Below are 26124 nucleotides of genomic sequence, written 5' to 3'. Positions count from 1 at the left end.
ATTAGAAATGTGGTAAATATCCCCCCTACCTGAATAATAGACTCTACATTGCATCTTTTAAAACTATTAATTATTCTATGATAAATCTTCCTCAAGTATGAAGCCTTTGAATAAGATGTTGGCAGTGTTCATAAAGAATTAAAATATCTACCTTGAACATAAATTCTTGCCTGGTGCTTGTCCTTTCCCCTAATGTTCTCAGCCTCACACTCGTAGAGGCCTTCGTCTTCTAGCTGGATGTTGAAGATCTTGAGGACAGCCCCTGAGGTGCTTATCTCAGCCGTGCTAGGCATTGGTTCTAGCACCTTCCGCCACCGAATATCAGGAACAGGGCTTGAGACAGAAGACATAAAAGCTCAGGATCCACACTGATTGAAGAAGAAGAGCTTAAGTTCTTTATTTCCTGAAAATGCACAAAAGCTGTTGTATTCCTAGGCACGGCCATGAGAAGCACAAACATACTTACTTTCCAAGAGCGAAACACTCTAAAGTCACATTTTGGCCCATCATGGTGTATATGTCCTTGAACTGCACAACAATATCAGCAGGATATGGTTTCGTTGTTCCTAATATTAAAAAAAAAAAAAGAAGACACAAACACCCATAATCTATTATTCACAATATTTTTCCTTTTGTTCACTTCATGGAAACTTCATAGGATAGTACTGCATCAATACGGTCAGAATATTTTTTATACATAGGTATGTTTTGGTCTCAATATATAGATTTATTTGTCTATGCACAATATATGAAAGTATGAACTTCCTTGAACATCCTGATATTCAGTCAGACTAACTTTGCTACTGCCTAGCTCATCAGACTAAATTGGCTACAGAATTTTAAGGTGTCATTAAGGAGCTTCACTTAAGTGTAAAATACTTTGACCAGTGCTGTGAGGCACTTAAGGAGGTAGGAAAAGAAGAAAGAGACAAAAATATAAAAAATGAAAGGGAAGAAAGGGAAGAAAGAGAGAGAGAGAAGCGAGTTGAGCAAACGGAAGACAGAGAGGCCGTTGATGATGACGGCGCTCAGGCTATGCTACAGATATGACTTGTCTCTGTTGTTCAGCACATCGGTTATGAAAGCTGTGCTGATAAAACCATGCAAATGGCTTAATGCATTATTAACCACCAAAACATGAGTATGTACTGCTAAAAAGGTATTAAATATTCCATGACAATATCAAAGGCAAAACAAAATAATCAGTCTAAGAGTCATCACCAAATAAAGTATTACAGAAGGGCTATGGAAATCTTAGGCAGAAATCAAAACTGAACTGAACCATCTCAGGATAAATCTCTAAGATGGTACAGAGACTTATAGATAGCATGTATGAAGTCAAATGTCAATACAATGATGTTAAAATCTATGACCTAAAGGTCATCTGAAAGCAGAGGGCCCGAGAACACAGTATAGGAAGTTTTGAGACCAGTGTTGTCGAGAGATAAATAAATACCAGTGGGTTTTGGTAAGAATATAGATCTTACCTTTGGCATAAGGTAAAGCTTTGATGGCAGTTTTAAGACTTCTAGAGTCAACATCTGCATTTCATAGTTTTTTTTTCTCAGAACTACCCAGTGGCTCACATACTGATAGAATTAAAAGCCACAGGGCTGGCTGTTCTGGACATCAGAGGAAGGGGAGAAACCTTCATGGATCAGTGCATGGAAACCTGTCCACCACTGAGACAGGAAGTAGTCAAATGCATAGAAGACACAGGGGAGAGTATATTTGTGAGGCACAGTAGCAAAGGTAATCAACACCCCCTTAGGGAGGGCACATGTGACCTTGTGTAATAGTGAGGTTAGGAATAAAGGGGGTGGGATGAGTGGACGGTGTGGCTATTTCCTTCCAAGGAGAAGGGGAAGGGGAACCCCAGTGGCAATGTGTCATTTCCCACATTCGTGAGAAGAGAGGATACAAACAGGTCATTTCATAGGTGCAGAGTCCCCACTGCTAATGTAGCAGAACTAGGGTTAAGCTGGGATGGGAGAAGCAGGTGTCCCGTGATGTGACAGAGTGTACCTGAAGCAGTGTGCTTGTTACAATGTCATGGGAAAAACTAAAAGAAATAAAAATGGAGGTGGGGTAGAACCCCGCACACAGGTCACAGTAATGATAAATGTCATTAGTTAAAGCAGAAGTGACAATTACTTTACTTTATTTGTACCATTTGAATAGTTTTCTAAAATCACGTTTTTTCTAATTATGTGATCACTTTTTGTTTTGTTTTGCTCTAAACATTTAGACTCATTCCAAATTTACTATCAAGTTCAAATGGTCATGAAACAAAAAGCAGATTCCAGACATTTTCCATTGTAATTCTTTAGGGGCCCTGAACTAATGAGTTGGCCCTCCATATACTTCCTAAGCTAGAAGCAATGAGTATGAAACTCAACCATTTTAGGGTAATGTTATTAAATATAAGACCCAACTTCGAAAGCTTAAAACTAAGTCCTCTACCCAGCACATACCATGTGCTGTCTGGCCCAGGAAGACACCCAATAGTTATTATAAATGTACTATAAACAGATAACTTTGCAAAAAAAAGCAGTATAACAAAATAAAATACTTACGTTCAGGTATTGGAATGAGGGGGATAAACTTGCTGAACACACTTTTTGTAATAGAAGGACTGGACACGAAGCAGGAGTAGTTGCCCCTATCTGAGGACTCCACATTTGCGATGTACAGATTGCCATTGGTCTGAGACACAAATCTTCGTTTGTCCATTGTGATAAACACAGGAAATTCATTCAGAAGCCAGCGGTAGCTAAGATCATCTAGAAGGAAACATCACCTGCTAAATATTAAGCTCGTCTCTGTAAGTGAAGGCTCTGCTTCCTCCTTGCAATCCACCACACAGTGTGACAGAGGTTACGTGTCCGTAAATACTGGAAGTTGAGACAGAACACGTTTTCTCACAGCCTACCGTATTTTCAAGAATATAACTGTCACAGTAAACAATTAAATCTATCCCCCTGTGTCTATCAGTCATCTATTATTTTATAGAGTCTCAACATCCTTCCTTCTATTTCATTGGTGGATTAACTGAAACTCGGGGTAAGTAATTTGCACAGAGTGTTGGTGACTGTTCAATAGACCTGAGAATCTGAATCCAGGCCTGATAGTTACCTAGCTCATAATCTATCTTTTCTGCTCCAACACACAGACAAGCTCAAGGTAACTCAGTTTACAGGCTGGGTCTCCTTTCTTTTCAGGGTTCCTATTTTTAAAACACACACACACACAAATTTATATAATAGAATGTCATATTAAAAAAATAAAAGCCACACAAATGGGAGAAAAGAATGTTTCTGGTTTTCTTAAATATGAGGAAAATGAAACCCGATGATTTTAAAATAATTTAGTTTATTCATGTGTGTCTGCAGACATTGAAGATAGCTATTTACCAGGAACCTGTAAGGTTCCATACTTACTCAGGTTAGTGACCTTTATTCTCCTTCACACCCCCCATTTAAGCCTCTCCACTCTTATTCTTAAACCCACTGCCACCTAACTGCTGCAGTCCCTTGTCCCAGTCCACTAATATCCCCATAAGACTAGGTCTTTGGTGGGACTCAGGGTTCTCCCACTTTCATGTTCAGACATTCCTTCTATCCCATCTGCATCCTTTGTGACTCCCCAAGAGTTCCCAAGAACCATTCTCAACCAGGGTCTGCATGGCGACTTTTCTTAGCTGGGAATCAGAGACCCCCACAGCCCTCATACATTAATTGGACCCATAGTGTCCAACAGCTGGCGAAGAACTAAGCATCCACCCAATAATAGAGACCCTCATGAACACAACAGGGTATTGACAAGGCTGTTGGTTAATCTGACAATAATGTCCTACTGCTGAAGACATACTTCCTTATGTTACAGAATGTAGAGAAATCAACTTGGGCCAATTAGAAGCTTTTACCTCTCCGTACTAACATTCATGGTGCTAATAGGCACTTTACAAGCTACTGGAAGAGAGAAGTGATCACCATCTCACCAAACTACAAACCCTGAAACCTACAACAGAAACCTATCTGGAAGATATAATAGTACAAATATTGGCACAAATGTTATGGAAATAACCAGACATTTTTTAGAATTAGATTTAAGGTTTATTCTATTATATAGACTCTCTACCTAACACTGCTAAAATGCCCCCAAGCCTAAGAGTAGATAGATTATGGATCTAAGGGAAAACATGTATTTTGACTTAACACAAGCTAAAGTCATCTGAAATAAAGAAGCCTCAACTAAGAATATACCTCCATTAGATCAGGCTATAGGCAAGCCTATAGGCATGCTATTATAAAGTAATTGATAGGGGAGGGCCCATCCCATTGTGAGTGGTGTCATCCCTGAGCATAGATTCCTGGGTTCTATAAGGAAGCAGGCTAAGCAAACTATGGGGAGGAAGGCAGTCAGAGCATTCCTCAATGGCATCTGAATTAGCTTTTGCCTCCAGGTTTTTGCTCTGTTTGAGTTCCTGTCCTGATGTCTTTCAGTAATGAATAGCAATATGCAAGTGTAAGTCAAATAAATCATTTTCTCTCCAACTTGCTTTTTGGTCATGGTGCTTCATCCCAACAACTGAAACCCCATCTAAGATAGCATATTGCTGATATCCAGCTAAAGTGACACAGCAATGAGTTTTTTCCTAAAGATTTTCTTCTACACACATAGATCATTTCCTCACTTAAGCCTCATCAGAGAAGTTTCTTCCTACAGTAGATGATATCTGATAACAAGTCCCACAATGGACACTTGTGCAGACAGTGAGAAACTTTGGAGCATTCAGTCCTAAATGGGAAGACTTTATCAGCCTCCTCCCAAGAAGGCTCAAGAATCTATGGGGAAAAAGAGGCAGAAAGATAGTAAACTCCACAAGTGGTGGATGTCTCCAAGGAAACGGCATCTTCCAGACACAACGGGACTGATACACTCATGAACTCACTAAGATTGTTACTGCACAGATAAGGTCTGTGTATGTTCAAACGAGAAAACAATCTACAAAGTGACAAGAGGAAGTAGGCACAAAGTTGGAGCCCTAATCAAGAAGGTATTTGTAATTGATGCATGCTGGGAATGCAAAATCAGTTTATCCAATCAAGAGTTATTGTCACTTGGTACATGTACCACAACTCCAGGGTAGGCCCCATTCCCAGGAGTAATTGGTAAACTCAAAATGAACTCCACATTTTCTCTCTCTCTCTCTCTCTCTCTCTCTCTCTCTCTCTCTCTCTCTCTCTCTCTCTCTCTCTCTTTCTCTCTTGCTCTCGCTCTAGCTCTCTCTGTCTTTCTCTCTTTCTTGTGTGTGTGTGCTCTTTTTGAGAGGCTTTTGTCTTTTGTTTTTTTGTTATGAGACAGAGAGAGACACACAGAAAGATCATGAAGTTGAATGGTTAGTGGGTGGGGAGAATCTGGGTAGAGTTTGCAAGTGGAAAGAACATTATTAAAATATATTGTATGTAATAAAATTAACAAACAACAAAAATTAAATAAATCTATCAGGCAAAGGGGGGAGGAATTTCTACCTAATTAGCTGATTGACTTGGAATTTTCTATTTTTGCTTCAATGGGCATCTCTCCAGTAGTAGTTTAACAGTCAAGAAAAAAAAAAACACTATAGCAAATATATATTTATAGATCCCCAAAATGAATATAATTGAAAATCTTTCTAAGTCAACCTAAGTATAATTTTACTTAGAGTGAACAATAAGCTTCTTATACCATCCAATTGTTTTTAAGGATGGATGTATCAGGACAAATCACCAGTTTGCATGGAAAACTGAGGAGAGTACAGACGACTGACGAGGGAACATGAAACAAAACACACACTCTAGGAAGCTCTACAGAATTACAAAAAAACTCAAGCATTGCATTTAATTAGCTATGTTCTTTTATCCAGCATTCTGCAGTATCAAAAATTCCAGTCAAGATGGCTGTGCAGGTTTGCTTTCATGTTTCTCATACAACAGATTATGTGGAGCATTTGGGGGTATGTGGATAAGTTAATTCAAAAGGGAAAGAAAACATGAGCTGCTCACTCTGGACGATTCTTAACAGACAGCTTTCTAAGTAGTTCTATCTATTCATTATGAAATTGTTCTAATGTGCTACTAAAGGCTGGCTTTGACAGAACTATTTGGATGTTTTATTCTTACTTAGGGTTATAGACGAATTTGAATAAAATCTTTAACAAGTTATTGAAATTTCTGAGATGATGCCATCTTGGGATTGGGCAAACAGTATCATCTTCAGAAGCATGTTTATGGGAAGTTGATGTTTGTGGTAGGATGATAGAGACATTCACTTTTAATTATTTGGAAGTGATTTTTTCTACTCTCAATTAAAATGACAATCAATGGGGCTGGAGAGATGGCTCAGTGGGTAAGAGCACCAACTGTTCTTCCAAAGGTCATGAGTTCAAATCCCAGCATCCACATGGTGGCTCACAACCATCCGTAAAGAGATCTGACACCCTATTCTGGTGTCTGAAGACAGCTACAGTGTACTTACATATAATAAATAAATAAATATTTTAAAAAAATGACAATCAATTTTTTCCATTTTTTCTTAACAACTAGTTATTGAAAAAGGAGAAAAGTTTAAGAGAGTATGTGTATTTCCTTCTATGAAAGGGGATTTTTATTTATATATAAACATGATAGAATGTTTTAAAGACACATTCATAAAGCACATTCAGAACGATGTGGGTGTGTCAGCAGACAAAAGCAAAATTTCATCCCAAGTATTGCTTTTATTGCACTATTTCTATAAGAGATGGGTAAAGAGTAACAAATTGTGATTTGATTGAATATTTAAGAGATCTAAGTCATCATAATGTATAAACACAAGTCTTGGAGACCATAAAACAGTCTTTCCAAGTCACTGAATACACATCTTCTGATTAATACGATTTGTACAAAGTGAGTATCTCTCATGCTCCACTAAATAAAACACATGGTCTTTAGCCTTGTGAGACCTATGACATAAGTACTCAAAAAAATTATTTGACAAGCTTTAACCTACTCAGGAGTACATTGACCTAGCTTAGTAACTGTAACACCAGCCTCTCTGACTTCAGGACTGGGCCATTTTAAAGTTTAGAAGCCATTCTCCAACCCATTTCTCTCAATTATGCAACGTTCTTTTTTATGGTCCTGGCCATATGCAGATGATAAAAGCAACTATCTTTAAATATAATATAGTGTGGATTTTCTCCTGTCACCATAGACTGAACTAAATAATAAACTGTCATGTAAGAGTTAAACGCCAGCACCTGTTTAAGGAATGTTGCTTGTTGATAGATGCAGAAGCCTCTGCCTTGCCTCATGAGAGTCTGGACCATTCATATAAAGCATACGTTTATTATGGACAACTGTAATGTGTTTACCATTTCATTATATTACTTTGAACTGCACCATTTAGCACACTATGTAAAACAACCTACATAGCTTTCTTCTAGGGATACACTGAAAATCGTGAGTGTTCCCAAGAGCAATGATTTGAAAACTTTCTATGTTTTCGTATCCTGTGAAAAATTAGCCTTGACAGAACACAATTTTCATTACCAGTCTATGTCCGCAGCTTCTGGTCCCTGCTTAGATGTTGTAAATGGCGAGTACTACTTACCTGGCTCTCCTGTTCTTACCTGTTTCTGTGCTAATCTATCTAGTCTGCTGAGATGAACTCATGATCATATTCCTCTCACTGGAAATGGCTTCCTGATTTTAAATTGGTATGCACATGTCTATTATTAAGTCATCCTGTTAATACTACCTGCCCTTCAAATGGTGGGAGTATTTCTCAATTCATCTTTAATAAAAATATAGTTTGTATTTTTTGAGTAATAATAACTGAAATTGTATGGTTATATTTAGAAAAATACTTGACTAAAAAGTGGTATTACATATTCTTACTGACAGGAGTACTGGATGTTCAAAAGTCACATGTATAAATTGTATAAGTTATTTGTGGCCATTAATGAATTAAATATAACAGAATTTATCTTTTTATGAAGCATAGCCCCTGCGGGTAATACATTTAAAGAATTATCTGATCTTTGGCCCCTATCTCCCTCACTCCTCAGATAGTTATTGAACAATGTCTTTGTGCCAGACAACTATATAATCAGTTGCTTTTTAAACATTATTATGAAATTGAAGAAACATTAGTACTGAAATAGAACCTTTGACTACTTTTAAATGCAGAGCATAGTTTGGGTCAAAAGTTTTCCCCTGAGGAAATTCATAGAGCAACAAATTCAGAGAAAGTAGACTATGCCGATTTGTCTGTCTGTCTATCTGTCTCTCTGCCTATTTGTCTATTTGTCTCTCTGTGTGTGTGTGTGTGTGTGTGTGTGTGTGTGTGTGTGAGAGAGAGAGAGAGAGAGAGAGAGAGAGAGAGAGAGAGAGAGAGAGAGAGAGAAGAAAGAGAAAAACAAATTATTTAGTGTAGTAAGGTGTACTTCATAGTAATGATGTATTCAATATGTTAATGCTAGTTAAGCATGTTTTATTCACTTTAGTAATCAACTATTGTGATTATATACCATTGTCAACATCACTGTTAAACATGAAGTTCCTAAAAAGGTCTTCAAAGAAGTTATCATGGAAGATAACTAATCAACCCTTCATTTTAAATACAGAAATTATTTAGTTGACATGGTGAAGACTCATTCTCAGATCATCACTACAAGAATACTGCTTGACAGACACAAATGGGTGTGTAAATAGCACTCACATAGAACCAGAATCCTACAGCATATTCCTTTGCAGTCTCAATCCAATGAAGTTCTAAGCTACAAAGCATAGACCATTCACTTGGATGCATCAAGGATGATGGGAGATTGATGGCATAGAGTTGAGATATATTGATATTGATCAAAGGATCAGGTAAGCTGGTGGAATGTACCCTAGAGCTAATTGAACACTGATAGAGATGAAGAATGTTGAAGATTTTATTCTATTAATGACATTTCCTCTGCCCATTCAATGTCCATATAGCGTTCTGAGGTTGAAGAAGCAAATGACTCCCTTAGTTGAATGGTTTCAAGCTGCTGTTGACCTTGTAAAATCAGTCAGACAATTGCTGCTTTCTTTAAAATACACTTATAACTTAACTAAACTATGATTTGAATTAAGTACAGAACTTAGTATGCTCTATTTATGGAAAATATGGGAAATATACTTTATGAGATCTCAGACTTCCATTTCCTACTTGGACCACTATAATGCTGTAACTCATCCCTGATTCCAGTTCTACCTTCCTCTAGCCCAGTGGTCCTCAGCCCTCCTAATGCTGCGACCTTTAACGCAGTTCTTCATGGTGTAGTGACCCCCAACCATAAAATTATTTTCATTGCTACTTCACAACTGTAATTTTACTATTGCTAAGAATTGTAATATAAATATCTAATATGCAGTATATTTGATATGTGACTCCATGAAAGGGGTGTTTGACGGCCCTCCAAAGGGGTCATGGTCCACAGGTTAAGAACCACTGCTCTGACCCTCCTTTAACAGGTAACCATTCATGTCACATGGTTCTTCTGCTCAACATGCTTGAGTATAAATTTCACTGAAGTAAAAGCACATGATTGTGACATATGCACTGATAAGGTCCTCCCCAGCACAGTTCCTGGTGCTCCATTCCCTTTCTTGCTGCCTTCTCCGGCTTGCTTTGCACCCATAGTCTACCTTCAGCCCCTGATCTTGTGGCTTCGCCTCCCTAGAGCCTCTCTCAGATACCTACACTCTTAGTCCCGTCACTTCTTTACTGTTTTAGTCGACATTCCCTTCTTAGCAAGGCCCTTCCTAAAATATAATTATCTTCAACTCTTTCCTGTTTCTTTCCCTCTCTAATATTCTATATCTTTTAAGTAGGCACCTCATTTATTGTATGTCTGTCCCTGGAGAAGGTCTCTGAGGACTGGTGGCTTTTATTCTTCTGCTCCCTGGTGTGTCCTTACAGAATGAGAAGTGCCTACTGAGGAAATGCTCACAAGAGATTTCCTTAAACAGCAAGTTCATCCAGTGTTAAATAGGCAAAGGGAGTCACTGTGCTGCTATTGCCTTGTTTGTGGGGAATGCTGGGTAGAGAAGGGATATTTTCTCATAGTTTCAGTAGTTCTTCAAGCAAAAGCCCATTCTCTCATTGAAGGCTGTTGTAACACTGTAAATATGACCCTTCCATCTTTACTAATTTTCCCTCCATCTTGTAGTGCAGAGAAAATTACCAGTATTTTAGAGGTAACTAGAGCTACATACGTCATTTTCAGATGTACATATAAAATATCATGTACATGAAACTTACATGTAATATATGTATACAATTTATATGAAGTCATATGTGTATATTTCTATGAATATGCACAAATTCAGTGTATTCCACACGAGACTGCTTACAGCAGTGTTGTGTTTCATTTTCTATTGATATGTCTTAAATCACATTTAATATATAAAGAGCATAAAGTATTTATTCCAATGTAAGGGGGTAAATATAATAACTAAAAATAAACTATGAATATATACCATAGTAGCCTTGCTTTTAACCATATCAAAGAAAAGATCTACGTATTTGAAGTTGAAATTTTAACAGATGATTTTTAATTTTGTTCCTCTTCTGAGGTGTATGGCTGCTCTCATAGACCAGTGACTCAAAGACATGAATAATTTATCAAGCCTTCATCATTTCTAGGGCTTAGTTATAATTCACAGTATATTGCAGATACCAAATTAAAAAACCAATTGACTATACATCATTCCTTATGACTGCTCTATTTCTGAATGTTTAACATAACTTCTGCAAAATCTACCATAATTTCTCTTCCGTGATGGGAACTTTAATGAGGGCACAAAACAATATACATATTGTCTATAAACTAGAATGCCTAGAAACCTTTAGGATTAGTGCCAATTGATCAAGTAGGAAAGTGTTCACAACCACTTTAAGTGATGACTGCAAATTGATGTTGAGAATGTTGACTTCCGGGTATGACTTAGACATTGCATTCCTTAATTCTCTGTGACCTTGTTTAGCTGCATGATATCTGAATGAACTTGGTCACTGTTCTGGGTCCCACCCTGACATATGACAGGAAGTTAGTGGCTACTGGAGGAGAGACGTTTTCTTCAGTGGTGTAGCTATTCTTAACTTGTCCATGCTTATGAAAAATAACTCCATCCCCATGCTCCGGGATGTAAGTAAGTAGCCCCGGTTAAACTCATCAGTTCATCAAGCTAGTCTCGGGTGGAATGCTTTCTTCAGTGAATGTCCTATCTGTGGTGAGCATATGTTGTTTCCCCAGGGACAGCTCGCACAACACATGCAAAGTATGAGTCACTTTAAATTAACGATGGCCCATGACCGTTAAATGAATTTGGTGATTATGAGTGTATTGACCTTACTAGAACACTCCAATGTGTGTCTATGTCACTCTGCAGTTGTCTGAGGATCGCCATTTACCTGGGAAGTGGTAGGGAGGGTCGCAGAGCAGCACCATGCCCTTCCCTTCTTTCACCTTCACTTCCGGACGCTCCTCAGGAGGAAAGGGGTCAAGATCTGATTTCAAAAGGGAAAAGGGAAATGTTCACTCTGCTCAAGAGAAAGAGATGTTTGTTAAGTGCAATCTTTCAGGAGTACAGTGAGATCAGGCAAAGCCAGAGAGCTTCCGGAGCAAGCGAGGAAACACACGGGCATCCCTTCCCGTGGCTGCTCAGATCCTCCACTCGGGGAAAGGACCCCAGTTGGATATGAGAAAGGGATGAGCCCCTTGATCCTTTAAATTGTGTTTATTTATTTTCTAAACTCATTTACCCTGTGTGTTGTGCTTAAAACTCACATCTTGCTTGATTTCTTCATCCCGAAGTATTTCAGTTCTTCATTTGTTTTACTAATATTGGTTTTGGATCATTTCCGACTCTCTCTTTGTTTGTGGTCCACACCTAAACTATAATAGCTACATTTTACTCTCCTTAACACTCTGTTTATCTCTGGAAACCTGTGTGCTCTCCAGGTTATATTTTTCCAGAGGATGACTTGAAGGTACATCCCCAGTCCTGATGTGCTAACGGCACCTGAAATTCTTCCCTAACCTTACCAGTTCATTTGACAGGTTTTGTTCTGGTTGTAGAGAAGAAACACAAATATTTTATTCCATCTTAAAGTCATTTTCCTAGATGCCATTCTACTTCAGTGGCAGAAGAATATTTTTTTAACTTGATTTTCTTTGAAAAAAATACTTAAGTGGAAGTACCAAGTTTTTAACAGATTCACATGTTTTATCTATAATTCTCTTTGCCACACTATTTTAATATTACTGTTTCTTGACCTATCTCACCCTTCCTGGTGATGACTTGTAAAAACATTGTTTTCATCCTGTAATGTATTTAGCAAGGATAAAGATCGGGACATAAAATCACAAACCGGAGATTAATTATCACATCCAATCACATCTACATTCAGCTCAATGTAGAGCTGTCCTTTAGAACAAACTCTAACTTTTAAGCTAACAAGTATTTTTAAAAATGTTTTCTGTTATTGGACCCTGAAAGAAAAATGACTAATTCAAATTTAAAATGATCAACTAACTAAAACACACTTTAACTGATTCCAGCCCAGAGAAGTTAAATGCTGAAGATCCAGATATTTTCAGGGACAGGGGAGCTGAGGAGAGGCACACAGTACTCTGTATATCTCAGATACTGCCTCAATAACTAATCCCACCCTATGGGGCATTCAATGTGAACACTACCAGCACCTTACTGGTGCTAGACTGCAGAGAATCATTCAGGGTTCTTCAGAACATACTTCCGTATTTTTTGTTTTTGTTTTATGTTTTGGGTTTTTGTGTGTGTGTGTATGCTTGGTTTTGGTTTTGGTTTGGGTTTTTTTATTTTTTTTTCTTTTGGTTTTTTGAGACAGGGTTTCTCTATGTAGCCCTGGCTGTCCTGGAACTCACTCTGTAGACCAGGTTGGCCTTGAACTCAGAAATCCGCCTGCCTCTGCCTCCCAAGATCTGGGATTAAAGGCGTGTGCCACCACTGCCCAGCTTCTTTTACACCATCTTTTAGAACACCGTAGTCTTTTGTATATGCTGAGCTTACCACCCAAAGCCCATTCTCCTGCACAATACATTTCTTTGGCATGTTCTTGTCAACAGTCTTGTTTCCTTCTTTTATTTTTTTTGCTGAACACTTACAGTTGTGTTTATCAATATGCCCTGGTGGTCACAGAGAATTACTATATTTTAACTGAAAATTTCATGAGTGCCATACTTGTCTCACCAACACCAACCCACCACCTGTAAATAAACAGGTGCCATGACTTCTTTAATGAACCACACAGAGTCACTACTTTGGTTGAGATGTTTGTTCGCATGTGTGTAATACACACGCATGTGATATTTGGGGTGCATTTGTGTGTGTGTGTGTGTGCTTGCATTCTATCCATGGAAGCCAGAGGAGGGCACTGGATCCTACGGAGCTGGAGTTACAAACAACTGTGAGTCACTGAGTGTGGGTGTGCGGGTGTTGGCAACTGAACATGTTCTTCTGCAGGAGTAGTCATCATGCTTGACTCTGAACCATCTCACCAGGAGAAGGGGTTTTAAGGGAAGAGAACAGCTGAGGTAGTTAATCATCCACAGTCAACACCCTCACACACCATTTATGTAGACTTGGGTCAATAACTAAAACACATGTGACTCCCTTTCAAATAAGTCCACCCTTTTAAAAGCCTGTGACTACTTACACCCGAAGCTCAGCGTTGCCTCAGTGCTCCTGACCATTCCATAGTTGTTGGACGCCAAGCAGTAGTATATCCCAGCATCCTTCTGTTTGTCGGGGTTGTTGATGACAAGGTTTCCTCCCACCATACTGTACCGATCATTTGTCAGGTCGACATCCCCGTTGTTCATTCTCCATCTAGAGAAAAAGACATCAGTGTTACTCTGAAGCTCATGAAGTTGGGAAACTATTGGACTAACTTCACTTGGAAGTAATTACAGTTCCATGTGAAGAGATGATCGTAAATGAATTGATGGTTTTTCTTAATGATCTATGATCCTGAGTATTTTGAAACATGAATAATAATTTAGCTAAGGTACCAAACGTGTAATATCCTGACACTTTTCCTCATCTTAAATGAAGTTTCCTGAAGGAAAATGTGTTAGTGAGTTTTATTCCTAAAATTGACTTCATGTATCTCTGAAATTAACTTCATTATTTAGCCATGAACATATTTGATAGCCATATTCTGCTACATAGTTTCACAGGCATCTATACATTGCATAAAATATTAAAATATATCTCTAGCAAAATTAAAATAGAAAGTATGAGTATCTGGCTAAATAACACAGTAATTTTCCAATAAAACTAAAGGAGGCAGGCTGCCTGGGACAGCAATTAACATGTTGACCACTAGAGGGAGATCACACAGCTTAAAATTCTACTGGGTCTTGATCCAAGCCACAAACTGGTAAATTCAAATTTACTTCATTCTATTCAGTGGTGCCTTTTCACATTATTGAGGGGCAACTTTTGCTGAAAACATTTTCTTCCCCTGTATATATTTCTATGTGTAACAGTGTCAATGAAAAATATTGTGGCTAACAACACCGCTCGAGGAAGGGGACATTATTAAAAATTGAATTCTGCCTTTTCTGGGTGAGTTGGAGGAAAGAATGCCTGTAAAAAAGATGTTTCACTTACGATGCTAGTAACAAACCAGTTTACAATTATGCTGCGGTGTGCATAGGGTCTATCTCTTAAAGCAATGTCCCAAGAAAAGCACGGACAAAAGTCCCGACCTTGAGGTTCGGGGAGCAGCTGTAGCTACTTTCCAGATGTCAAATACATTTCTGATACAGGTGACGGTAATGGCAAAACTGCATGACTTCAGAATGCGTTTGTAAATCAGGGCCATAGAACGTTTCCCAGTTCTAATCATCATGGGCTAAGAGCTAATTTCAAAAGCCAAACCACACACTGTTCCGTTCTTGCTTGTTGAAATCACTCCAATCAGTTGCTTTGATCCCAGCAGGGCCAGTCTGGCCCTGTGCATGTAGAAGTGGTTTGGAGTGATCACCGCACAGGTTTCCTAGTCATTAAACTTCAATTGTGGGGATTCTCCCTCCTTTATTGGGTCTAAGTTGTATTAACTTTTGACTTCTTATGGCTGTGGTTGTTTAGGGTATCCTATAATTTTAGGCCTGGCTGTGTTTGGATAAATTCATTGTCTATTTTTAGAAATGTGTGCTGAGACCACTGTGCCTTCAGATACGCTTTTTATTGCAGTGCTCGCTTCTTGGGGGTGAAGACTGGGAAAAAGTATGTCAAGACTGGCGAGTGGCAAGGAAAATTCCTTGTTGTACCTCTCACCTTTTGGGATGCCACCATGAGTAATCCATCATCACAGAACACATTACAAATATAAAACTACTGTGTGAAGGACACAGTGAGTGGCTAGTGAGGGCAGTGCGGTTTCTTCCATAATTCACTACATTTGAAAATCATCCTTTCTTTTACCAAACAAGTCTCTTGTCTTCTCTTCCCCTTTAAGCCTTTATCTTACAGTCAGATTACAGTCGGATGCAGCTGCCTCTATCAGGATTAAAGACCTGCTTGACTCCCCAGTCCATATATTAATATACGGACAGTCAAGCCAGCTCAAGTTGGCGTTTTAGTTTAGGCTAAAACCTGTTGGGTGGAGTTGGTGACATATCTGCCAGATTACATTCCATTCATACAGCCTCTGTGTGGAGAAGGCTCATACCCATGTCCATGCCAGGATCCTACAAACACTGAGCACAGCACCTGCTGATGGGTCGCCCCTCAAGCCAGACTGGAGGCTGCTGGCGAGGACGGTATCTCGGAATCTGCATCACAGAAATAGGCTTGAGATTTACACACTCTATTTAGAAACCATAGCACCTCTGCTTCGGTCAGGCCTCTGTGCTTAACTTACACGGTTAAGTCAATGTGTCTAATTTAGTATTTAGCATCCTTTCTTGTAAAATTCTCTGTAGACCAATTTCCTCCACAGACTATCACCGATGCCAGCCCATGACCATGACCACTTGCAGAGACCATTGCAGTAATTCTAGCGACTGAATAATTTTTAGAACAATTGTGTTGTTTGTAATTCGTGTTGTCCTCCCATGCGTGAAATTGAAGCCATAAAAATAATGTCAGGATAGTGACTTTTCTACCTAAATTCATATTTTACTTTAGGAGTAATTTTTGTAATTATAGCCAGAGGCAGGAGAAAATGAACACAATTAGAAGTGCTAAGAAAGAGATGTTTTCCCTATAATAATTTTGTATAATAATAGAAAGCTATTTTATGGTCGGAAGAATGCCTACTATCAAAAATTAATTAATTGACAGCCTTCAATTCAATTAGGTGCTAATTGTCCACTACTGTCTCAGTTTCCCATCAATCATTTGTGGGGTTCCCCTTGCCCCCATGGAAACACTTCATAGAAGAAATTAAAATTCACTGACATTTGGTCAACTTTCCGTCTTTGAATAAGATTAAATTGTTGGTGCAATTTTATAAACTCTCTGTAGCACAGAAACCCATTTTTAGCCGTTACAAAGTTTTTATGATAGCAAAAAGAAGTAACCCAGGAGCATCAATCAAAAGAGATGCTCCTGTATTGTTCAGAAGGTAGATATATTTAAGACACATTTTTTTTTTTGTATATGCTGGAAATAGAGCTCCCTGGTAATGTTTGCCTCACATACATGAGCATCTAGGTTCAGTCCTAGCAACGCAGGAAAGTTTCTGCATTGTCAGAGATAGATTGTGTTCACTGCAAAAGGGTAACACTTTCCCATGTGAACTGCCCATGCGAAGAACTTTGAATGTAGTTCAAATAGAAATATTATTGATCACTCATAGATTTGAGTTATCTAGGATAGTGCATACAAAATTATTGTGTCTTCAAATGTATATACTGGATGCTTTTATGTAACATCTGTTTGTTCCAAAGCATCAGTTCTATTAGATGATTCAAATCTACATGTATCATCTCCTTATGAGTAATATTACATATATTTAAGAAAAACAATATGTACATAAATATCATATGGTGTTTTCAGTAGTGTATATACCAGTATTTGGATTGGTGTTCATGGACCTTATCAACTTGTCTTAAAGATTTCTTTATAGATCTGAGAGGTCGTGGATGCCGCCTGTACTCTCCCACCCTACCCTTCCATTCTAAAACGAGCAGTGGGTGGGGAGCATTACTTGTAAACTGGGAATGGGCTGGCCCGGGCCCGGCAGTTGAGTGAGACTTTTCCTTCCAGTGACTCTTCTGGGTAAATGGTATTGATTGGTTGCTCTTCAAAAATGGGTCCAAATCCTTTGTCCTCCTCAGAAACTGAAACAAAACCAACATGATTTTGTAGTGTACACCCTTGTAACACAAAGAAATTTTGGTCACATCGAAAATGGCTCTTTTTTGCCTGTCTCTCATGGTTTCCCTAAATGTTCCATTTCATCTACTTATATCCTTTTACACACACATACTCTCACACACACGCATACACTCACACATACTCACATGTACTCCCACTCCGACACATTCACGCATACCCTACACTCCCTCGTGCATGCCCGCATGTACACACACAGACAACACACGCAAATTTGTGTCTCCATGTCTTTGCATGAGCTTTTCTACTTTCTGCAACAATCATCCTGCTTTTCCTATTGAATTTGTGCATCTGTGACCCAGCCGTGGTGGTAATTTCTTCACAGGGCTCTCTCCCATCCTCCTGTTTTAAATTATTATCTTTTGTAGCCCAATGCCTCCCCACTTGGGCTTTGGGACTTAAAATACCCGACTTGATTTTTGATGCAAACTTCTGTCTCACCACACAGTCAGGACTTGGAGTGGACTTTAATCACTACACCCTGCTAGGCAATTGCTTAGTGGTCTAGAATGTGAAGTTGCTTAAGATTTTAGGAGGTAGGAATGAAGCAATGAATCAATTTCTGAATGCTCTGAGGAGATTGTCCTCTTTTTTATTTTTTTCTTGAACACATGACCAGGACACATGCTCACCATCGTTGGGGACAACATATACACAGATAGCGAGTATGGGAGTTGTGAACTGGTTTGAAACATATCACAGGTATCCAATTTGGGAAGCAATTTTCTGTTATTCCATCCTCTTTGGAAGGAAGAACAAATGGCACCATGGGGAATGTTGAAGAGGTAGGCATCACTAGCTCAGCAGCATCTGCACACAACAGCTAAGAGCCAAATGTTCCAAATGAATTAGTAGTGAGCCACGTGCCTCGAAAGGAGGGAAATTCTCCCCTGACGTCACTGGGATGGCTCAGATAGACACAAAGCATGCTTCACTCCTCCAGCTCGTGTTGATATCGTTTTGTCATTGTTTCTGGGTTTGTTTATTTAAGATGCTCTTGCTCAAGCTGACATCATACTCCACATTTTCCTGACTCTACCTCCCAGGTGTTGGGATTGGGTGCCATCATGCCAGAATCTTCCAGCTTACTGTTTTCCCCCTTATTTAAAATATATTTTTCATGCAATATCATTTGACTACAACTGTGTCCTTTCCTTTTAGTTCCTCCCCATCCTCTCCTTTCCAGATCCACAGCCTTTCTGTATTTCTTTAGAAAACAAATAAGTATTTAAGAAATAATTCAAAAAGTAAAATAAAATACAATAAGATAAAATAAATCAGCACAGTACAGAGGAAAACAAAGAGAAGAAAATGAGCCAAAGAAAGAGCACAAGAAACACATCTAAACTCAAAGATATAGCGTCCACACAACAGGAATTCACAAACACAAATAACTAGGAGCTATAAATATAAGCAAAGGACCTTAAAGTAAAAAATAATTAAATAATTCATCAATTAATGTTAATAGATACAATAAGTAAATGGGGGGAAAGAATGCCCTGACACAGTATTATAAGACAAAGGAACTCCAATGATGCCACAGAGTTTATTTTATGTTGACCATATACTGCTGGATATGAGATCTGCCTTAAAAGTGATTTGCAATTCTATAGGAAGAACAACAATATCAACCAACTAGAACCCCCAGAGCTCCCAGGGACTAAACCACCAACCAAAGATTACACATGGAAGGAGCCATAGCTCCAGCTGCATTTGTAGCAGAGGATGGCCTTGTAGAACCTCAGTGGGAAGAGAGGTCCTTGGTCCTGGGAAAGCTCAATGCCCCAGTGTAGAGGAATGCCAAGGCAGTGAGGTGGGAGTGGGTGAGTGGGTGGGGGAACAACCTCACATACACAGGGGGATGGGGGAATGAGATAGGGGGTTTCCAGAGAAGAAACCAGGAAAGGGGTAACAGTTGAAGTGTAAATAAATAAAATATCCAATTTAAAAAAAAAAGAGTGATTTGTGCAGGTCACGTGCATGATGCTTCAGTCTTTGAGAAGTCATATGTTTGTTGATCATGCTGTGCTTAGAAAGCCTTCTTTCCTGGGTGTCTTCCCCGCAACACACTGGCTCTTACACTCTTTCTAGTTCTTCTTCTGCAGAGTTCCTTGCGCCTTCAAGGAAAGGGTTTTGATGGAAATATTCCACTTATGACTGACTGTCGAAGGTCTCACCCTCTACACACTGTCTGTGAGTGTATTTGTTCCCATCTGCTACAGGAGGAAGTCTTTCTGACGATAGCATAGCAAGGCACAGACCAATAAGTATGGCAGAATGTTGTAAGGAGCCAGTTTCTTGCTATGTTCCTTATGTAAACAGAAGTATTTGGTTTTCTTCTTGGTCATTGACTGATCTAGTCTCAGGTTCTTTCTTGGCCACTGAGGCAGTATTGATCTATTCATTTCATGGAGTGGACTTGAGTCCAATCAGATATTGATTGTTATTCCCACAAGCTTTGTGCCACCATAATATCATTTTATCTTGAAAGCAGGTCACCATTGTAGATTGAAGGGTTTGTAGCTGGCTTTGTGTTTAAGGTTTTCCATTGGAAACATACCAAGTACCTTCCAAGTGCCATGAACTCTAGTCTGTAGAAGTGCTTTAGATAGATGCCAACTTGGCTTCTCTGTGATCCCTGAGTTGCGTAGGTGCTGTCTTCAGCAATAGAGCCTCACAGTCAGGTTGTGAAGAAAAAAGCAATAGCCTTAGCAATAATCTGGGGTTTTTTTTGGGGGGGAGGGGGGTCCCATGGTACTTCTTGGGCCAAGAGCTTGATCTGGTATAATCCTTTCCCAGAAGCTTCATTTGTTAACAAGAGATGTCCAATTGGGGCTCTGAGATTGCTTTTGAATAAATGATTTAACTCAAGTGGCACAAAGGATTTTATCTTCTCTAACCCTATGAGGGTTCTATGATAACTTCTATCACCCTATGAGATCCTGTCTGAAAAAAAAACTTACCTATTAACAGAGGTAAACCTTTACCACTGTTATGGTTAGGGTATTTTTTTATGATGTAGTAGCAATATATATGTATATATATGAGAATATATAACATATTACATATAATTGAAAGTCAATTCTTCAAAGAGTTTATAAATATATTAAATTTGTGGTTAAAATTGTATAGGTCAAATAGAGCAGTTTTTCTTCTCAGGGGTAGTACTTTGCACAAAGGATGTGTATTAATTTTCCAATCCTCCATTAGCTTCTAACTTCTATAAGCACGGACTATGAAACCTTAGTGGAATAAAATAATGAAGTTAAATTAATCTTCATAAGGAAAAATTACACTTATAATATTTTAGTTTTCTCATTTTCCAGATAGATCTACACTGTGTAATGAATATATACTGTTTATACTTCTAGAACTCTCTGCCCTGAATAAAGCAATGGATCCCCTCTGGGGCTTAAGAATGATTCTGAACATTTTATTAGTAAACTGAAACTGGCCCTGAAGAATAGCAGTTACCACATCAAGTCTTTGCCTACAACCGTCATGCTTGGTGTCCACATAACCCATCACCAATGTGTTCACTTAATGGTCCCCTAATTCACAAGTGTGTGCAGACTCAGACCAAGAGAAAGATCTTCCATGCATAGGTAACACAACATCAGACTCAGAGCAGGACCCATTAAAGCAGATTTCCAATGAGCTTCAGGAAAGGTTGTCCCTGTCTCCTAATACTCACAATAGGAAGATGCAGGTAAGAGCTTTAGATGTTTTGGAAGTTTTATAGAGTTGAAAGGAAGAGTGAGGAAAGGAGGGAGGGAGGAAGGGATGGAGAGGGGGGAGGGAGAAGGAGAGGGAGAGGGAGAGAGAGAGAGACTAAGAGAGAGAGAGGAAGGGAGGGAGAGAGAGGAAATATCTTAGTGTACATGAATGTTTAATCTACCTGTTTTGATCTGCATTTTTCTTAATATAAACTCATTTTAACAAAAAATCATTTTCTAATATATAATGTAGCTATCATAACTCTACCAGAGAAGTGATTACTTTATCGAATATGGTTAAAAAAATGATAAGAAAGAAAAAGATCACACATGTTTATTTGAAGTAAAATTTGCAGATGAAAACAATCAAATGATATCACTTCTCCTTGAGTGGGCTTTTCATGACCATAGAGTATATAATAAGTCCAGAATATGAACTTAAGTCCTCTGTAATCTTGCTATTTGGTTTTATTTCCAGAAATTGAAAATAAGATTGCAGTTTGTGCTTGAGAGTTATTTTTAGTCATTTTCATAACTGTCTTGAAATAAACTCTTTTTTTCATTCTGAAATATGTCATCTGAATCTGTTATTAAATAGTATTTTTGCATAAGTATGTTTTAAGATGAGTCTAAAAAATCTATTAGGAAATAAAGTAATGGCATCAAAATTTGAAAAGTCTATTATTAGAATTCTTATCATGTTCACATTATTTATTATTATAGAGCTGAGAGTGGTCCAAGCTCTCTTAAAAGCCAATCAACTATCCACATGCAGCAAAGGTTACATTGCTTAGCACAAACTTCTAGACAGTATTGGTCCTTTCTTCACTGTGAGAATCAAGATGTTAGGACTTGGGTTTTAAATACTCTGGCACTTTCATTACTTAGGGTGATGGGTAAGAAGTAGCATTGCACACTAATTAACGTCCTTAATAATGCAATACTGGGAGTTCTTCCATAACTCCAGTTTTTAAAAGGATGAAGAAGATTGTGTTAGCAGATTAGGTTATATAGATTAAATTTTGCTTGGCTGTACATCAGAGGGAGAGTCCAAAATGTCTTTATAGTCCCCTTGGATCTCAAGACATTTCTTCAACTTTCAGACATGGCTAGGAATATTCCCAGGCTGCTTCATATCTAACTGTACCTTAAGTGTAAAGTATATATAGCTGGAGAGAACCCAGACTACCTAAGACCATGACGTTTCTCTCAGAAGAGTCTGGGAAAGATTTCTTTGTTTTAAAAAGAGAGAGAGAGATGACAGAGAGACAGAGAGAAATGGGAGAGTGCTCTATTCCTATGTGACAGCCAGCTGTGCACTGCAGGGAAAACTAGAAAGAGGCTCACTGCATTAACCACCTGTACAACATGGGTGGCAGGGAGGCAATGGTTGAAGCTTGCTTTATTCAAAGAAGATATATCAAGGAATTGAGAAGAGCAAACATAGGAAAGAATGTTTTTGTTATATTGGTGTGAAGAAGATGATAGAATAAGAAGAAGAATACATGGAAATTAAGTATAGAGTTTGAAAATAACATTTATTACTATCATTATCATCATCATCATCATTATTGAATTGTTAAAACAGGGTCTCTCTATATAAGCAGGTGTCCTGGAACTCTCTATGGAGACCAGGCTCGCCTTGAATATCCACCTGCCTCTGCCTCCCGAGTGCTGAGATAAAGGCATGTGTCATGATTCTCCCAGAATATGGAATGTATATGTGCTGATAATGATAGCCATTAAGAGGGAGAAGCTGACAATAGGGAGAGAGAAAGGAGACATTTTCTATGGCATCAGGTTAAATGGACCGTGTGAGACAGGTCTCCGGCACAGGAACACAACAGGGTGGGGTGAGCCCTATAAATGGCGGCGTGGCACTGGTGGAGTTGTGAGCAGTGATCAGAGAACATAGGGGCAGCCTGTGGAACTGCCGTCTCGTCATCTCTAATCTCCCTACACCATACCAACCAAACCCAACATGGCAACGTCCAAATGCACAAGTGTTTTAGAGGTGTGAGGAGTGAGTGCCCTAAGACATGACTGAGGGAGACAGGAAAGGGCATGTAAGGAAATGCCTTGCTTGCTGGGCAATCTTAGCACTCCATCTGAAGTGAAGGGTCACAAATTTAAGGTTAACATAAATGAAGGGTCTTTATTGGTTATCAGGTAGATGAACATATATATATATATATATATATATATATATATATATATATATATATATATATATAATATATATTATATCTTTCCTCAGAGATTCGCCTTGCAAAAGGCAGGACTTTGGCATGCTCAGAATGCTCAGAGGGAAGGTTATGTGAAGAACCACGGGGAGAAGCCAGGAGCAGCTGAGTGAGAGTTATGCCTTCACAGTTGCAGGAGGATGTTGGCCAATGGCAGCTGAAGGAAGCAAGGTTTCTGCAGGTTCTGAGGGCCCACAGTTATATGGTTATGCTAATATCTTGAGTCTGGGTTCTATTTCCTAGGGATGTGAAAAAACAAATGTATGTTCTTAGTGACTCAGTAAAGGTGTTTTATGATGTCAGTGCAAAGAAATGGCTGCACTTACTTTTTTTAGCACTATAAACCTTGACTGCAATTAAAAATACACCATTACACTTAGCTCTGCAGCAGGGCTTCCAGGGGTTTATTTGACAATAAAATACTTTCTAATGAAATACCTGCTAATATCCTATAGAAATTGCAAGTGTTTATTCTTTCTTTTTCTTTCTTTCTTTCTTTCTTTCTTTCTTTCTTTCTTTCTTTCTTTCTTTCTGTCTGTCTGTCTGTCTGTCTGTCTGTCTGTCTTTCTTTCTCCTTTTTAAAGCTGTTATCAGTCACCTTGTTTATTTAGAATTTGTATCATTTCTACCTGTTAAAATTCTTCGGGGTTCCTTATCTATGACATCCATCATTAAACACACCTTGAAACATCAAATTGTTCCTTTAATGCAAATCCCATTTTTTTTCTTTAAGAACTGCTTTTTTTTTTCATATTCCCTACTTAGGGTAAGGTTCTTGAAGTCTAGTCACTGGTCTTTATAAAACCTACATGTAGTGATTGCCAGCTCACAATGCAGGAGGGAAATGGCTTTGACGGGATGTGGGCTAAGAATGCCTTGTGCTGGGGCTGGAGAGATGCCTCAACAGGTAAGAGCACAGACTGGTCTTCTGAAGGTCATGAGTTCAAACCCCAGCACCCATATGGTAGCTCACAACCATCTCTAAAGAGATCTGACTGATGCCCTCTTCCTGTGTCAGAAGACAGCTACAGTGTACTTACATATAATATTATAAATAAATCTTAAAAGAAAGAAAGAAAGAAAGAAAGAAAGAAAGAAAGAAAGAAAGAAAGAAAGAAAGAAAGAAAGAAAGAAAGAAAGAATCCCTTGTGCTTCTGTTCTTTAAACCTGTAAGTGAAAATCTTTCTCAGTCCGAATGGCTTCGTTTGTATTTGTCCTGGAGGCTGTCGCACTGGATGTACAGCAGTTCTTCCTGACTTTGCATTCTGTCATTTTGCAGTGGTGTTAGTAGGTTCGCAGTTACTCATCACTGGGTAACTGGTCCATCAGTCACAATGCGAGCCTCGCTCACTGTGAGGGTCTTGCAGCAAGAAAGACTTTTGCATATTGAAAACAGAAGCTCTTAGAAGTTGACTAATTTACGCAAAACCCACAAGCTCAGCCAGCTAGTTCAGCTAGAGAGGCAGATCCAAGCTGGTCCTCTTTGCTGCACCTCTCTACTTCAGCAAAAACAGGAGACTCAGACCAGCTGGACTAGTTGTTACACTCATACATCTCAAACAGGAAATTTTTGTAGCATCTGTTGGCTCCTAACTACACTGAATCTTAAGTTTCCACATGCATTAACTAGAATTTTCTCTCTCAAAACAAACAAGAGGCTTACAAGAAGGCTAAGCAGTTTTATTCTTTTATTATCATTATTATTGTTGATTATTTTATTTATTTATATTTCAAACGTTGTCCCCCCCCCCCTTCCTGGTCTCCCCTTGGCAACCTCCCTCCCCTCCCCTTACCTCCCCTCCCCTCTCCTTTGCCTCTAAAAGGGTGCTCCCCCAGACACCCACCCACTGCTGCCTCACCCCTCTAGCATCCACCTATGCTGGGGCATCAAGCCACTATAGGACCAAGGCCTCCCCTCCCATTGATGCCAGATAAGGCAATCTTCTGCTACATATGCAGCTGGAGCCATGGGCCCATCCATGTGTACTCTGAGGTTGGTGGTTTAGTCCCTGGGAGCAGCAGAGGCTCCAAAGCATTGCATTATTACAAAGTATGTAAGACAAATGGAGACCACATTGAATAGTTTCATCTGCCTAAACTTGGTGTGTGTGTGTGTGTGTGTGTGTGTGTGTGTGCTTGATTGTCTTTCACCAATCAAGCAAGCTGTTTCAGGATCTAAAAAAAATATTTTACAGAATTTCTAATCAAGTTTAGAGTGATCATAGATTAAGGCAGAAATCAAATATCATTACACACACACACACACACACACACACACACACACACAAGCTTTTTGAAACTTACCTCCATGACCATATCTTCTGTGCCATGTAAACTCTAAAAAGAAAAAGAATAAGAAAAAAAATTTTTATGTCAACCAAATTCTTTCAAGTGTGTTTTCAAACTTGGGCAGACTCAATGAAATGGGACTAAACACTCTTCACACAAGACTGATGTATCTTTTACACCTGTTCAATTATTTTTTTCTTGTTTTTACATTATATAGTGGTAGCATTCTTTGCAATCAATAAAATTAGTATGAATTTGGAAGACTAATAAGACACTTTCTAATTCATTTGAAATAAAATGTCAATAAGCATATAAAATGACATTATTTATGCACATATGTGTATTCATGTCATTATTGTGGCTCTGTATATTTACCATAGCCTTTAAATACTAAAGCACTAACCGTGGCAGGATAGGAAGAGGAGGAAC

The 26124-nt window shown here is 38.7% G+C and overlaps 1 protein-coding gene across 1 annotated transcript in view; it reads right to left on the bottom strand.

The window, feature by feature from the left end:
* Window positions 1–26124, bottom strand: part of Cntn1 (contactin 1) — a 138144-nt gene that overhangs the window by 110526 nt on the left and 1494 nt on the right. The window contains exons 2-8 of the mRNA XM_052160364.1: window positions 25711–25743; window positions 17260–17392; window positions 13756–13928; window positions 11470–11565; window positions 2577–2783; window positions 467–566; window positions 152–333 (exon numbers count right to left, since the gene is read on the bottom strand). Of these exons, the coding sequence (XP_052016324.1) occupies window positions 152–333; window positions 467–566; window positions 2577–2783; window positions 11470–11565; window positions 13756–13928; window positions 17260–17392; window positions 25711–25743 (924 nt within the window). The remainder of the gene's footprint in view (window positions 1–151; window positions 334–466; window positions 567–2576; window positions 2784–11469; window positions 11566–13755; window positions 13929–17259; window positions 17393–25710; window positions 25744–26124) is intronic.

This window comes from Apodemus sylvaticus, chromosome 17, assembly GCF_947179515.1.
Source record: "Apodemus sylvaticus chromosome 17, mApoSyl1.1, whole genome shotgun sequence".
In the NCBI taxonomy this organism is placed as follows: domain Eukaryota; kingdom Metazoa; phylum Chordata; class Mammalia; order Rodentia; family Muridae; genus Apodemus; species Apodemus sylvaticus.
This window is presented reverse-complemented; position numbering and strand designations above follow the sequence as displayed.